The 16,488-nt window shown below is 37.8% G+C and overlaps 2 protein-coding genes across 2 annotated transcripts; one reads left to right on the forward strand and one right to left on the reverse strand.

Moving 5' to 3' along the window:
- The first annotated feature begins 4,789 nt into the window (after positions 1–4,789).
- LOC109209445 (B-box zinc finger protein 22) lies at positions 4,790–9,337 on the forward strand. Its single transcript, XM_019372713.1, has 3 exons — positions 4,790–5,231; positions 6,798–7,223; positions 8,724–9,337. Exons 1-3 carry the CDS (start codon positions 5,049–5,051, stop codon positions 9,003–9,005), a joined length of 891 nt encoding a protein of 296 aa, XP_019228258.1. The 5' UTR covers positions 4,790–5,048; the 3' UTR covers positions 9,006–9,337.
- A 2,021-nt stretch (positions 9,338–11,358) lies between these two features.
- On the reverse strand, positions 11,359–13,138 carry LOC109209446 (probable receptor-like protein kinase At1g33260). Its single transcript, XM_019372714.1, has one exon. The coding sequence runs from the start codon at positions 12,940–12,942 to the stop codon at positions 11,572–11,574; it is 1,371 nt and encodes a 456-aa protein (XP_019228259.1). The 5' UTR covers positions 12,943–13,138; the 3' UTR covers positions 11,359–11,571.
- Positions 13,139–16,488: the final 3,350 nt, after the last annotated feature.

Here is a 16,488-nt window from a genome sequence, read left to right on the forward strand (position 1 = left end):
TTGCAATGTAAAAAATTTGAAGAGTAGAAGTCCACCATTGAAGGTCATTCAAAGCTTTGCTTTTGAAAATAGAATTTTTTGAGTTTGTTAGTTGTTTGGATTGGGTGTTGTTCCAATTGATTGAAAATATCAAAAGGAGTTCAAAATTTAAATTTGAAGTGATTTGGAGTAGATTTGAGTTAAATTTCAGAAAAGATACAAGGAAGAAGACGAAGTCAGTTTTTTGTATGATTACGTATAATCTTGTATAATAGTGTATATGAGTGTATATACACATCTTGTATAATATTATACACTTTTATACACCTTTATACAAGTGTCTCTAGATGAACTTCTTCCACGATTTTCAGTTGCAATTCTTGTTCAAAACCGGTCCAAATCTCCATTAAATGACTTCAAATTTTATGTACAACCTCCTTATACTATTTCTAACAAGTCTAAATAACACCCACTCCAAATTTGTCACAAAATCAAATTCGTAATTTAAACCCACATATTTAAGCTTGTTAAAAATCTAATTTTCACCACCCAAATGGATTTGGTTTGTTGAACTAATATTTGAGTCACAGTTACTGATTTGAAATTAACTTAAAAGCTTGAGCAATCTTTTTTAAAAATTAAATAGTAATTTTGAGAATCTATTGCAGGTGGATGTTGAATCTTAGCCTATAATTTTTGGGCTAGTTAATTGTAAATTGAAATATGGGCTATAAAATTGAAAAGTAGGGAGCCCAATTGTTCTTATGTGAAATTTTCCCAAAAAAAACTAAGTACAAGAAAATCACACTGCATCATCTCCGCCTGCGCCATCGTCACCTTCGTCACCCGGCCCAACAGCACCATCTCCACCTTCGCCCGTGCCATCAGCATACTCATCATCGTACCAAGGATCGGATACAAGCCCGTCCAAGTCCTCTTCATCATCGTTGTTCCCCGGTGTGGCGGGGTCATAACCAGAGGCAAGCCTGGAATCACGTGCCTTAACACGGACATCTTCGAAGTCGGCATCAGGAACCTTCCCCGCTGCCATCAAGCTCCTATATACGTCCAGTTTTGCCTCATCATGGATCCACATCTCGTATAAATCACGAGGAACATCGGGAAAAGCGGAAGCACGAGAGGAAGAAGGTCGAACCAACAACTGTGCCTTCTCAGCCTCGAGGGCGACGACCTGCTCACTTAGGCTCTCAACTTCTTTCTCAAGACCACCAATCCGCTCATCAAGCCGCGTCTCCCTCAGCACAACCGTCTCCTCATCGTTTGCACGCTCAGACCTAAGGACTCGGATAGCGCTCTCTAACGCCGCCGCTTTTGCCACAGCTGCTACCCGAGCCTCCTCGGACCTCACCAATTCGGCCACCTTCTCAATCAACTCACTACTCAGACCGGCAACTCTAATTGAGCTTTCCTCAGGCTCAGCCAGCAAGGTCGCCACCTGCGCTTGAAGGTCGACACATTCGGCCACGACCCCTTGCTCACCTCGAGCTCTTCGTCCTTGGCCCTGAGCAACCCCTCAAGCTCACTCCATCTGCCAATAGTTTGCACAAGCTCCTTTTCCTTCTGATCCAACTCCTCTCTAAGGGACTGGGGGTTACCACCTGCTCTAAGCCGTGCACGCATCTCACGGTACTTGTCATGATAACGGACATACTTCGAAGCCATCTTCTAAAAAATGACCTTCCGCCTCTCTTCTCGGCGGGCACTCTCAATCTCCAAAATGAAAGTCTGAAAAAGAAAAAAAGAGTAAGAAGAAGACCGGTAAAGAGAAGAAAAAGATGCCAGTTGCAGAAATAATACAAAAACTTACCCTCAGAGCCATCCCGGATATGCCTAGTGACAGGTCGGAATCCTGGAGCGCCTGAAGAGTCTTGTTTTCAGCGACAGAGCAAAGAGGAGCAAAGGAGGGGACCATGTTCACCGTATCCTCCAACAAATCGCAATCCAAAAGAATTATGATCGAGCGAGAGGATCTATCCGTTCTCACCTCCATAAGCGTAAGCCCTTCGTCGAATATCCTCGCCTCCCCGGGATCGACACCGAAGCCAGACTCGTAATCATCTACGATCACTCTCTTCGCCCTCTCCTCAGCCGAAGAGGGAATGTTGGCCTGCCCTGATGTTGACGGACCACTCCGAGGAGTGATCACAGCCGCTTCTGGTCGCCCGCCTTCCTCCATGAAGGTGATCTCCACGTCCGAAGGAGGCGCGGTCTCCACATCCAAGGCCATACCGCTCCCCGGCTCGGCCGTGGTCAACTCAGGTCCACTTCCCACCAGCTCCTCCCCGACCACTCTCTTATCAACCTCTACCCTTCGCCTTTTTAGCAGAGCCTCTCCGTTTTCGCCCTGGTCTGACTCATCGACCAAGTGAAACACTGTAGAAGCCGAAATTTCCGCAAGTGTGGCAATAACCTGGCGACTAGGACCATGTGAGGCCGGGGTCCAAGGAATAGCAGCGGCCTGGGCAGGTTCACTTGCAGCTACAGCGAGTACGGGTTCGGCCAAAATACCCAACTGGCGAAAAGCAGGCGTAGGAGCCCTCGCCCTCCTTGAAGCCCTCCGACCTATAAGTGACGTAAGATAATTAAGAGAAGATAGAAACAACGGTATAAAGGTCAACAATCAAAGTCAAAGGTAACTCACCGGCCGCAGGTCTACGCCCAAACCTCTCATTGAAGTGCGACCACTCATGAATCCCCACAGTATGAGGCAAAACCTGACTCACCCAGTCGCGAATGTCAACGACTAGCAAAGGAGGATCCCGCTCGACTGCAAAAATAGAAGGAGAACGATCAGATTACCCAAAATAAACAACGAAGTCATTTGGAAGAAAAACACTTACAAGCAAAGTTCCACTCCTCGGGGAATCCGCTGGGGTTTGATACCACGCGCTCTGTCTTCATGTAGAAGAAATTTTCCCAAAAACGATGATTAGTTTTATCGTCCATCTTCACCACCAACCCCTTGGTCCCACGGTGGCGCATATGAATCATCGTGCCCCTATGAAAACTTGGGGCGAAGAGGTGAAGCAGATGGCGGAGAGAAATACCACGGTTGGACAGCTACCGTACTTGAAAGCATAAGGAAAAGCTTGCAAGGAAGGAAGATAAAGTGTGTAGCAACGACGAATGAGTACGCATAAAATGCGCAGTACCCTGGGCGATGTATTTGCACTACATCACTACCAGCGGGGATGATTTCAACATGGGCCGGGATTCGCCACTTAGCCCTAAATGCAGCAATTGCCGCCGCATCCATCGCAGAAACGACGGGTTCAGGTTCACCCTCAGGTAGGTTCTTGAAGTCTGACCTAGCGTTCCTCGAACTTGGAATTATCTCATCCATGGTGGGGAAGTTTTCATCTTCTACCATGGCTGCTCCTTCCTCATGAGGAGGTACGTCCAAAGCCAACGTTACAGGATCAAAGGAAGCACTAGCCATTTTTCTGATTGTATGCGAAAAGGAACTGCAAAGATGAAGGAGATGACAATAGCAAAAGATACTGAAGGGAGAAAGAAAACACAGAAGTTGGAAACTCGAAGAAGAAAAGAACTCAGGTTTCAAAGGCTCTAGAAATGCAACAATTCAAATGAGGAGTGCCTATCCCTATTTAATATGGGCACCCCAATCGAGAAAGCCCAAACACCGCCTCATTAATTTCGAAACGAAAGAGGCGCGAGAAACGATGTAACGTATGGGGAACATGCGCCATAATGACGCATAATGAAATGATGCCATTTCAAACTAACGTAACGGTCTGGTGTGGCTCTTGAAGCGCCACATCACCACCTTGCCATAAAAGGGTCACTCCTCGGCCAATGTGCTCAGATTTCTCAAAATTGCAAATTGGCGAAGTCCGCCCACCGAGCTCGCCCAAAAGCAACCCCGATGGGCGGAGGGACTAACTGTATGAGCCAAAATCTAATCGAAGAGACCTCGCCTGAAATAGGGAATCAAAAATCAATTAGGCAGAGGTCATGCTTAAGAAGCAACGTTGGCGAGTCGAGCAGTGAATGCCGAGGTCGAGCACTCAGATCGGCTAAAACGGCTAGTTTAGCAATAAGATATTTCTAAAGAATATTCGGATGAATATTCTCTGTATTTGTACTTTCAGTAGGTAAGTCTCTCTCTAGAAAAGTTAACTCCCATATAACTACAAACATTATCTTTATACAAGATTCGATTTGTTGTTTTGTTCCAAGCTTTCCCACACTAGATCCGATAAAGTATTTGATGTTCACACATTTGCCTATCTTACATCATTGTCAGAAAGAGAATCATCCACCTTGTTACACATTTGGATGAATTATTCTCTTTATTTACTGCTATTGCCATTAATCATATTTATTGCTTGTCTTCATTCCTTCATTTATTCACAAGAATATCATTAAACTACTTTTTCGCTTTAAATTATTTTTAATGCGATTTCTAGATTGTTACTTCCCACCAATCTTGGATCTAGAACTTATTATATTTAACTAGAATTTCTCTATTATCATTCACTTAATTAGTTTAACAAAAGGTTTAGAGACTTTTTGCTCAAACACGCACAACCGTGTTATTGCAATGATTGATTATTAAGTCGGACATTGTTCTAAGTTCCGAAAAAGAACAAAACTTTCAAATTGTTTGGATTTTATATAAAGATGTCAGAGATAAAAATACTTTAATGGATATTATTGTTGCTAGAGGATGATATTTATATCAAAATTCCCAATTAAAACCAAACACTTCGGTTACAAAAATCATGTGACACTATAAAATCTCCTTACAAATCCAGCTCAGCGGGTCACCAGCCTAAACCCGACACGTTCTCTCAAAAACAGCCATTTCTTTTTTCTCAAAGCAACCATACAAATACCAAGAAATCCAAAATTGAAAATACCATTTCCCTACTTCTTAGAGTTATTCTCACCGTTATTCGGTTTTCATTTACTGCCTAAACCCACCACCTCGGTCCTCTTGTAAAACCCACTTGCAACTTCAGATCTTTTCAATTTTTGTCGCTACTTAGCATAGATCTTTCTAGTTCTCTGAACAGAAAGAGGTAATGAAGATTCAGTGTAACGTTTGTGAGGTTGCGGAGGCGAACGTCTTGTGCTGCGCCGACGAGGCGGCGCTGTGCTGGTCCTGTGATGAAAAGGTTCACGCTGCTAATAAGCTGGCTAGTAAGCACCAGAGAGTTCCTCTCTTTGGCTCTTCTTCTTCCATACCTAAATGTGACATCTGCCAGGTAATATTCACCTTTCCGTTTTCTTCATGTATTTACTCAATCTTGTGATTTTAATTTTGTCTTATATGTCTGGTATAGTGGTGGAGTGTTAGGTAAATTAAACGGATTCTGTGGATATTGTAATTCGGCGGCTCTACAGGGTTCAACATCTGTTATTTTGATTTGTATTTGTTTTGTGGCATCAATTAATCATAGATAAATCCTTGATTTTTGACTTATTTTTACAAATACCGATATTTGTTTATTAGCTTTTATGACGCAGAGGACAGTGATTTTGGATTGATTGATACTACTATTAATTATATAAGTCTTAAATTGTGACTGCTGCTGCACTATGTTCAATTTTTTTTGTGTTTTGGAAATATATGCAAGTAAAGTTAATATCTAGGTGCCAATCTTATTTTATTCGTTCATTTAGTTGTAGTTGAAACTGTAAGGTTGGCAGAGTTACCAAGTACCTGTGTTGGTGGAAGGTTGCCGGTACCTAATGGAATAGTCGAGGTGCGCACAAGCTGGCCCCAGCAACATTGTCATAGAAAAGAAAAGAAAAAAGGAAGATATAGAACAAAATAAAGAAAGGAGATCAGGGGTATTCTTCCTGCGACCTGCCAGAGAGTGGTTTGGGCGATCCTCCAGATGTTGTGCACTGATGGACATATGGAGGTCCAAGTTACAATTTTCTGCCATCTTGATTGGTTATGGTTCCACCGAATGCTGCTGATTCGTGGAACTTAATGTAGGATATGGTTCGCATATGGCATTTGGAGAGCTTGTCGGGAACTTCTTAGTGTTGAACTATGGTGTACCTGTTTTGTTTATTTGGCAGTCCCTTTAGCGAGATATTAAGAAACAGAAACATTAATCTGTAGTCTTGACATAACCTGCATAACTATGAATGTTTATAGACGGAAAACTATGTGGTTAGCTCTTGCAACCCACACCTCTTGTCTAAGGGGAATGCACTTCTCAAAATGTACAAATAAAAGGAAAAGAGAAATAACCTCTTCTCTAAAGGGGATATAACTCCATGTTAAAAAAAACATATAGAAGCTCAATTAATGGTTGAAAGCTTAGGATTGCATACGATTAAATGAGCCTGTTGGGATATGTAATGCTCATGCAATGATTTGTTCCTATAACTTCTCTTCTAGAGAAGATCATGTGCTCATCATATAAAATCATGAACATTACCGAGCTTTTACTCTATTGTAATTGCAGATGTTTAATCACCTTCAGGATTTTGTGGTAGTTAGTTGGATATCGTACAGTCATATGAGGCAGAAGTTACCCATTTGACTTAGCAAAAGTGATTTCATTTTATTTTCTGGAGTTGATTTGACTGGCTAAGGTTTCTGTTTACCTTTCCCTTTGTGGAGCCAAAGCAGATATGTTTCCTCATGTTTATCAGATTTTGCTGCTTTCTAATGAAAGTTCTCCTCTTCTGTGCTTCAGTATAATTTTAGATGTACATAACCTATGTTTGTCTATCTGTAATTGATGTATTATCTTCAGTTTTATTACTGTTTTACTATTTTAAATATTGATAAAAGGATTCTATTTGTGCAGGAAACAGTTGGCTATTTCTTTTGTCTCGAGGATCGGGCTTTACTTTGCCGAAAATGTGATATTGCTATTCACACAGTTAATCCTCATGTCTCAGCTCACCAAAGATTTTTGCTGACTGGAGTGAAAGTAGGACTTGAACCTGTTGATCCTGGTGGTGCGTCATCCTCGGGGACGCCACAGTCCATTCAGAAGGTTTCAGAGGCAGAGTCTGCTCCACTTTCTAAACGAAATGCCTCAATATCGTTGGATGCTCAAGTTAACAAAGTATTACCTCCCCAGGCAAGTGGTCTTGGGGATTTTGCTCCTAGTAAGTCTCCATTTGCTGGAGGTTCTGCAGCTGGAGTTCCGCAATGGCAGTTTGATGAATTTATTGGCCTGAACGATTTCAATCAGAATTATGAATACATGGATTATGGAGCATCTAGGGTACGTTTTTAAGTCTTAGCTTTTGTTGTTTGTTGTATAAACAATGGCTATTGTAGATGAATTTCTTGGATTGCATGTCAATCAGAAATGTGCTTACAATGGATGACTGATCATCTGAGGTATGATTTAGATCTTATTTCATTATTTATTCTTCTAGTAGTTACTCCCTCCGATCCACAATAAGTGACCGATTTGCTTTGGGCACACCCATTAAGGAAATACTAAATTCTAGACAAAAATAGTTAGTGTGACTAAACTACCTTTTATTAAATGTTGCACCATAGTTATAGTAGCACTTCTCTTCTCAAATGTGAGGAGTAAATGACTTTTTACGGATACGTACATAAGGGTAATTTTGTAAAAACAAATTGAATTTTTTCTTGATTATATAAATGGACACTTATTTTGGACCAAAATAAAAAAGCAAATTGGTCACTTACTGTGGACCGGAGGGAGTAGCATCTCTTTTTATTTTTTAGTTATCTCCTTCACTAGACTTGGTTGTACTGGACTAATCATCTAAATGTGAGAAATCCCTAATCTTGTGCGGTTGTGTGGCATGCGTGCTCTGTTATGTGTACTTCAGGGTTTAAGTTGTGTACATGTATTTGCCTCAACAAGGAACCTAGGAAAACATCTTTTTATCTGAAGACATGAAACTGGGAAAAAATGAGCTAGGTGGTTGGATTATCTGTTGGTTGGACCACTTTAGGTGGAATCGACATTGTTAGCCCCCAAGTCAATCTTTCAATTGGACAGATGCTTTTTGCCACAAACTTGCCCTTCCCCTGTCATATGGCAAACACTAAGGTGCTAAAGATCGTTGGAGTATTGCCATATTGGTGGACTTGCACTTTGCCAACTAATCCATGGCTCTCGAATGCTTGGAATGCAGAGTCTTGATTAGGGTTCAATATAGACAGTCAAGGCGCAGCATCAATATTAGAATGTGGCCGGATTAACAACCTTGCTTAGGGTTGTGATTATAAGAAGCAGCTTTAGCTATTACCTCAGTGCTCTCTTTTTCTTTTTCTTTTTTTTAAATGTGATTCTTGCTACAAAAAATATGCCTCTAGGTGTCAATCACATTATTTTTTTTCTATGGGTGCTTAGTTGTTAAAGAAACATTTCCGACCATATATTTTCTAAATATGACTAGTCAAAAAATGGGGATTCATGTTGCCGAAGGTATTTTATTGGAGAGTTTGACAACATTGTTTTTGACTGTAAATGGCGGCTCATGTGTTTCACCATCACTTGACTTGGACAAGACTGGCGTAACCCAAGCAGACTGGGTTCTATCTTCGTTCATGATTTTTGCTCTGTTTCAACTGTGTTTCATTTTCCCAAGGGAAATTTTCATCTCTTGCCTCTTTGCCAAAGTTGAATGCTTAGATAAAGAGATAATCTGTTCAATGGATTATCAATAAGTTGCACAGGATTATGTTCAATAATCAGAGTGCCTCCTAATTTAGTTCTTCTTGCATTGAAATCTATCAGGCGGATAGTGGGAAACTTGGAGAGTCAGACTCTACGTCTATCTTGAGATTTGAAGATGAAGAACTAGACGGTGATGCGTGCTTGGGTCAGGTTCCAGACACATCTTGGGCAGTGCCACAAGTACCTTCCCCACCTACGGCCTCTGGAGTTTACTGGCCCAAAACTTACCAGAATCCTTTTGATTGCTCAATGTTTGTGCCTGACATTAGTTACTCCCCGTCGCATAACCTTCAACAGCGACCTCCAAGTGGTACTAGTCTGAAACGAAGAAGGCAGTGTTAATGCATTTTCCCCAAGCTTCTCAACTCACATTAGTGATAGGTGTTTCAGATCCCTAAGCTTTTCACTCACGTTAGTGATAGGTGTTTAGATAGAGTGATTTGTGGTAGTTGAAGTTTGCGTTGAAGTTATTTGAGCAATGACTAATGTGTGTTTCTCCTTTGTAAGTAATCTGCCCTGTTTGCTGCAGTTACGTAGAACTTACATTAATGTCAAAAGTATATTAGTTCTACTCCAATCCCCAGAAGTTGTACAAGAACTGAAGATGTTTCTCAAGATCACTGTAGACTGAATTCCGACAATTTGGAACCAAAGAAAAATGGCTGTTGCTCTCATCTTTCAAATGACTCTTGGTAGGGATGGAGGAGCTGTTTGAACTTCAGGAGATTGCGTTTTAACTTTCATTATAACAGTTAAAAGGTGCTTCCTCCAATCCATCCATGGTAATCTTGTTTTAATCTTTAGAATGCAATGAGGGTGGATTTGAATAATACTTTTGGTTTTTTTTGGCGCGGAGGGGGGGGGGGGGGGGGGACCTGGTGCTATTAAGAACAATTTGAACTTTGGAACATGTATCCAGATTATTGATTTTATTGCAGAATGACACCACAGTTTGTGGTGGCCATTTTTTTCCTTTTAAGGAGAAATTTGAGCGGCTACCAACCCAACGAGAGCTACTATATTCCATTTTTCTTTCTCTTCTCGATTGGTTGTTGGAGACTAACCCAGCAGAGACTGCTAAAATTTTTTTGTGTTGTTATGTAGTGAAATATATATCCTGTGCAGTTAAGTAATTGAATTTTGGACTTGTACTACAAATGTAGATTGACGATAATTTCAGCAGATTCAATAGTTGTACGCATATGTTCCATGATTTGCTCAATGAAATTTGAACAGGAAAACTGGAGGAGGTTTCAAGAGTCCCTTCATAAAATGTAGTAACCATGACATTTTAATTTTTGAACTAGTTTCACTGACCATACTACTATTAGTTCCTTGCAAAACTTGGATGTTAATGGATTTTCTCACTTTCTAGTTTCTACCTAGTGTTTTATCCATCTTTAGCAGTTCCATATTACTAGTTTGTTTTACTCCGATTGATCGGTTGAGATGGTTAGCACGAAGCAAACCGATTCACATGAGGGAATAGAAAACACAAGAAAGATTTGATCAAAAGTGACTAAAGGGGAAGATTAGCAAAGCAGGAAAAGAAAGAGGAATGAGAGCAACATCTTATTATCTTTGCCAGAACTTTCGGATCATAGAAACATTCAAGCTTACTGGATATCGTTCTGTGAAATCAAATTCAGTGGATCAAGTAATAAGTGGTCGAAATGAACAGGCAGCTCACTGGTACATAGCAATTATTGTAAGAGCTGTAAAAAGCTTTAAAGTTTGGTCCCCTACATTATTAACACATGCGTTGCTATGAAGTCCCACATGGGAGAAATTTGCAAACTAAGGCTAAAATTGCGTCTCGCCTCCTGTAATTGCCCTGCTAACTTGGTAATAGCAATTAATATTAGACTTCTTTGACTAGACAACATGATAATATATGAAGAGTTTAACTTCTATATCTTAATAGTGTAGGATCACCTAAAAGATAGTACTCCCTCCGGTCCAAAATAAGTGATTTTTTGGCCTTTTTCTTGTGGTCCAAAATAAGTGATTTTTTCATATTTCAAGAATGAATTAATTATTTTTTTTCTACATTGTCCTTGGAGTAAATAGTGTTGGAATATGTGTTAGGAGTGTTTATGTGAGATAGTAAAGGTTAATATGGTCAATTCCATTGTTAATTAATGCTAAAAGGTGGATTTCTTAATCTGTGTGAAAACATCCAAAAAATCACTTATTTTGGACCGTATGGAGTAAAGCATAACAACTTAAATATACTGATAGTGAAAAATTATTTTCACAATCAATACATGTAAGTTAAATCCAGGCTCCATATCAGAAGCAGAAGCAAGAAAATTGGCTTTGCTTAGAGCAGTAGATTAGAAGTATTTCGTATTGGCATAGTCCGAATGGCCTTAATTTGCTGATAATATAAATTATTCTTAGATGCTTTAAAAAGACTTTAGAAAAATAAACGTGCTAGCCTTTTACTTTACGAATCTTATAAATTAGTTGTGGTTGCCCATCCAGTGCCAGGGAGCCATTTTCCTTTTCTTTTTTTTGGTGGGTCACTTCTAATGTACGTAATTTATTATTCGTCAGGGACATTGTGCCCTCCCATTAATGTATGCCTGCAAGATTGACTTAGTAGACCTCGAAAACCTCAAAATAATTAACAGTTCACAACTGCATAAATTTGTGGAGTAGCACGGAAAACAAAAATTAAAGGGGAAATAAATAAAAATAAAATACTATTCCTGAGAATTTATGAAAACTATGCATTCAAATTTCAAATTCAAGCATGGAATCGCTCAAATTGAATTCATTGCCTACAGTACTAAGTATAACCTCTCTTTCAAACAAACATAGCAGAATAGAACCCTATACAAATTAATTTACAGAACTCAACCAATCACTTGTTATTCGCTCTTTTAAGGATACTAATAATCAGTCAAATTTTTTGGTAAGGAGAAAATTGAAATGAAATTGAAGAAATTCTACTTGTAATAGTGTCTAAAATTTCAGAAGCAGAGGGCCTAAGGCTTGGTGAATCACCTAGGCATAATCCTGCTAGTGAAACCATAGCCTTAGCTTCCTCCAAATCATAAGCTCCATTAAGTCTTGAATCCACCATTTCTGCTACCTTAGTTGCATCCCTTAATATATTACCAGCTTTTGATATTAACCTTTCTCCACTATCAGAAGAAAGTGCTTCAAACCCAGAAATTAATTCCAAAATAACTATACCAAAGCTGTATATATCATTCTTTTTTGATGCAATGCCAGTTCTTAAATAGTGAGGATCTGTATAACCTGGAGAACCAAGCATCATACGATTCGTCGACGAATTTGGTGGCAAAATTGTTGATGAAAATCCCATTTTTGCTGACCCAAAATCACATAACTTGCAATTGAATTTCTTGTCAAGTAACACATTTGAAGCTTTTATATCACCATGTACTATAGGGAGTGTACACTTATCATGTAAATATTCAATAGCTTTAGCAAGTTGAAATGCTATAGCCATACGATTTTTCCATGACATTTTTCTAGCATCAGTACCATGTAATTTCTCCTGTAAAGTCCCGTTTGAAATATACTCAAATACCAACATCCCTTCTTCTCCATTATCACAATATCCAAGAAATTTGACTATGTTTTCATGTTGGATTTGAAGCAAAATATCCAATTCTTGTTTGTAAACTTTCTGAAAACGTTCACTGCTAAGGTCTATTATTTTAACAGCCCCTAGTAGTGAATCAGGAAATTGTGCTAAATAAACTGTGCTAAATCCTCCATAAGCAATTAACCTAGACCGTGACAAATTCATAGTAAATTTCTCCACCTCATCACACGTAAATCTCCTCACACCAAACTTTTTTGAGCAGTCCTTATTTTCCTCTTCATCCCCTGCAACCTTAGAATCAAGAACTCCGCTCCGTCGCTTTAACTTGAACCCTAAACACTTGAATAAAGCCATGATACAAAAGAAAAGAAAGAGCAAAATACCCAAAGCAGCACTAGTTGAAATAATAACTCTGTTGTATTTGTGATTATAAAGGGGTTGTACTGCCGTCGGTGGAGTGGCTAAAGGTTGTGAAGCAACGGGGAAAGAAGAAGAAGCAGTCCAAAAGAAAATTGTAAAGAAATAGTAGTAGTAATATGAAGGGAAAGAGCAACAACTTCTAGTACTAGTTAACAAAGAACCCCACCACCCACAGACAAATGGACTATTTCCAAGACTAAAATCGTCTGTATTTGAAACTTTCTTCGCCTTTGACAATTTATTACTCTTACCAATGTTGGATGGTGAGGCTTCCATAGAAACAACAATATCCAAGAGGGGGTTGGGTTTTATTCCAAAACCAGAGATCTACCTATACAGATTGAAAAAATAAAGAGTACCCATGATTTTAAAAAAATCAATAGAGTAGGAATAATAAAAGTGGGAATATGAATAGTTTATTAGGTTTATAACCATGGAGGCATGGACGGGCAAGTGGTAAGGCAACACTTAATTAAGTTTGGGTGTTTTATATAATGATCAATTGTACTCCTTCATGCCCTTTTTATTTGTGTTTAAGATTTTAGCACATTATCAAAAAAAAAAAAAATTAGTACTCCCTCCGGTTCACAATAAGTGTCCAATTTGCTTTTAGCACGCCCATTAAGAAAATACTAAATTCTATACAAAAATACCTACTATGACTAAATTACCCCTAATTAAACATTTAATGTGAGGAGTAAGAAAACTTTTTAGGGATATGTACATAGGGGTTATTTTGTAAAAACAAATTGAATTCTTTCTTGATTACATAACTGGACACTTATTTTGAATCAAAATGAAAAAGCAAATTGGACACTTATTGTGAACCAGAGGGAGTACTTAATAGCATTAATTATAAGAATTAATTGATTAAGTTAACCTTTATGTCTTTTGCAATTTTTTTTCTGGAAATTGTAAGACTTTTTTTTTTTTAGAGAAAATCTCACTTTATACCCATCAATTCCAAACTATTTACCCTTTAATGCCCAGGCCCAAACTATTTACTACTCCTACCCATGCGCCCAAAACTATTTACCCGGTTATTAACTTTGTATAAACTCTTCCACAAGAAAGAATTTGAAATACAGTGAAACAAAAAAAACCAAGAAATAGCAAAGAAAAAGGTAGCCATGGATGCGGAAGAAGGAACACAACAACCCCAGCTAGTTCTTGCACACAAACTCTTCCTTTTGACATACCCAGATGTATATGACTTGGATAAATTTCGCCTCCATGAAGAAGACTTGGACAAACTCTTCCATTTCCCTTATATCCTTCTTCTAAAAGAAATTAGATCTGATTATCTGAGAAGTTGACCTCTGGCTAGTTTCAATTCTGCTCCACTTTTTTTTGATTGTTCTTTCCCTAACTCTTGCTCTTGCCTTGGCCCTTGAATTTAAAATTTTTATTTTGAAGATTTCTTGTTTGATTCAAAGTGGGTGTTGTTAAATATTGCTTATAGTACCTTCTGGAAGTTCATACTGAAATTTGATAGCATTTGGAGCTGATTTGAGGTGATTGAGATCGAAATTTTCAGTTGAAAATCGAAGAAGAACACAGCTACAGTATATCGTAGGAGTATATAGCTATAATGCAACAGTATACTAGCTATAATGCAACAGTATACTATTATAGTTTACAATATACTGCAACGGTATATTGTAATAATCGAAGAAGAACACAGTTACCTAACAGTATACCGCTACAGTATACAATATACTATAGAGTATATAGTTATACTGCAACAGTATACTATTATAGTATACAATATATTGTTATAGTATACTGTAATAATATGCAATATACTGTAACAGTATGTTGTAATAGTATATAATATACTATAATAGTATACTTATTACACGTAAATTCACTTGCCTTTTCCCTTTTAATTTGCTTTAAGTTTTTACCCAGCGTGGGGGGCAAATTGAAAGTGCAAAAAAAATATTATAGTATGTTATATAATGTAATGGTATACTCTTAAAATTAGATCCTTTTAGAGTTTTTTGAAATTTTTATTGACAACTGATATTATTTCAGTTTAATAATTGAATTAAATTTTTTTTACTATTTGCGTACAATTGTATACCCTGTTGGTATAGCTATATACTATACTGGTATCATATGGTAGTTAATATTTTTTGGTTGTATTAGCTACATTTAAGTGGTACACGATTTTATTTTTCTTTGTAATAGTATAAAAAAGAATAAATAAAAATAGTGAAAACAGTAAATAGAATTAGAGTATGAAGAGAAAAAGAATATTAAAAAAAAGGTTAAATAGAATTAGAAAGAAAAAGAAAAAATAAGAAGAAACCGAGAAAAAAGAAAAGGAGAAAAGAAAAAAGAAAAAGAAAAGAAGCATAGAAATAAAAAAGAATTGGAGAATAAAGAAAAAATTCCCCACAAAAACTACTATGAGTAGGAAATATAATTAGTTTATGGGTAGAAAAATAAATGGGTAGACAAGAGTAAATAGTTTTGTTTTTGTGGGTAACTGTGTCAAAACCCTTTTTTTTAATGATCGGAAATTGTAAGGCTAATAGGTTTTTTTAAGAAAAATTGTATAGATTATCCATACCTAGATAACACTAAGGAAATTGGTCGATTAAGATAGTAGGATGGTAATCATGGAAATTGAAATATGTAACAACTCACTTGTTGCATCAACTAGCCCCAAAATTGGATGGCGCTTCGTCGGGCAGGTGCCAGCCCCAATCAGTAGGAGGGTAAAATAGTTGCTGCAAAACCTTGGGCACGAGTCAGTGGTGAATGGCTGATGTTGTAAGGATAAAAAAGCAGCTCGGTGCACAATGCATCCCGCATGCACGCAGGATCCGAGAAAGGGTCGTGCCTCAAGGGGTGTGATATAGGCAGCCTACCTTGATGTAATTATTAATGGTTGATTTCATGGCTCGAACCCGGCCACATATAAACAACTTGACCGTTGCTCAAAGGCTTTCCTTTGACGTTGTAAGGATAGATTTGAGGGAAAAGTTAAAGTCTTTGGTGCAATGATTTTAAATCAAATTTATTTAGTTAAAGCAACAAATAAAAAGTAGTAGCACTCATGATTAAAACTCAACATCGTAGGAATAATATAAAAAAGGGAAATGCATAGTTCAATTCAAGTTTATATAAAACGTGAAGGGGTGACTAGAAAGGTGACACTTGATTAGATTAGGGTAATTATTATTATTAATAATGATATAAATTGTAGTTAGTACATAGTTTTCAAGGGTAAATAAATATAAACGAAAAAGTCTATACAAGGATGAAGACAGGCGCAAGGAAGATGAGTACTCTCTTTAGTGGTCAACTCAGTCTAATGGTGACATCTCAACTGGCTCCTTGCTATCTTCTTTCCATATCATATAGGTGGCCCCTTTTGTATTCCACGTGTGTATTTGGACATTATCAGATCCGTAGATCTTAGTTTATTTTTGAATTTTCCAATTCTTTATGGTTGGTAGCCCGTGAGTAGTGGCAAATGTCCGATGTTAGAGGCGGAACAAGTACAAGGGGATTTAAAAAAGATTTAAGTGATATACCGTAAAATCTCAGTATAACATCATTCCTATATAATAGCACTTTATTATAAAAGTCAAGTTTTTCTGGAATCAATTTTCATGTTATGTCATAATATATGTTTTCTATAACAACACTTAGCTATAACATCCAAAAATATTCGGAACAAATGAGGCCGTTATAGAGAGATTTGACTGTATAATGATAGTATAAAGATTTACTTATATTGGCAATAATTTTTAATATGTGATATGGGTTAGTTATCATTATTATTAGATGATTAATTAATGCTCATCA

Source organism: Nicotiana attenuata, unplaced genomic scaffold (assembly GCF_001879085.1).
Source record: "Nicotiana attenuata strain UT unplaced genomic scaffold, NIATTr2, whole genome shotgun sequence".
Taxonomy (NCBI): domain Eukaryota; kingdom Viridiplantae; phylum Streptophyta; class Magnoliopsida; order Solanales; family Solanaceae; genus Nicotiana; species Nicotiana attenuata.

Bases quoted from the DNA above. Each gene is read 5' to 3' on its own strand.
- LOC109209446 (XM_019372714.1), bottom strand. From the start codon at position 12,942: ATGGAAGCCTCACCATCCAACATTGGTAAGAGTAATAAATTGTCAAAG.
- LOC109209445 (XM_019372713.1), top strand. From the start codon at position 5,049: ATGAAGATTCAGTGTAACGTTTGTGAGGTTGCGGAGGCGAACGTCTTG. The intron at 5,232-6,797 runs GTAATATTCACC...CTATTTGTGCAG, and splicing joins CTAAATGTGACATCTGCCAG to GAAACAGTTGGCTATTTCTT. The intron at 7,224-8,723 runs GTACGTTTTTAA...GAAATCTATCAG, and splicing joins TGGATTATGGAGCATCTAGG to GCGGATAGTGGGAAACTTGG.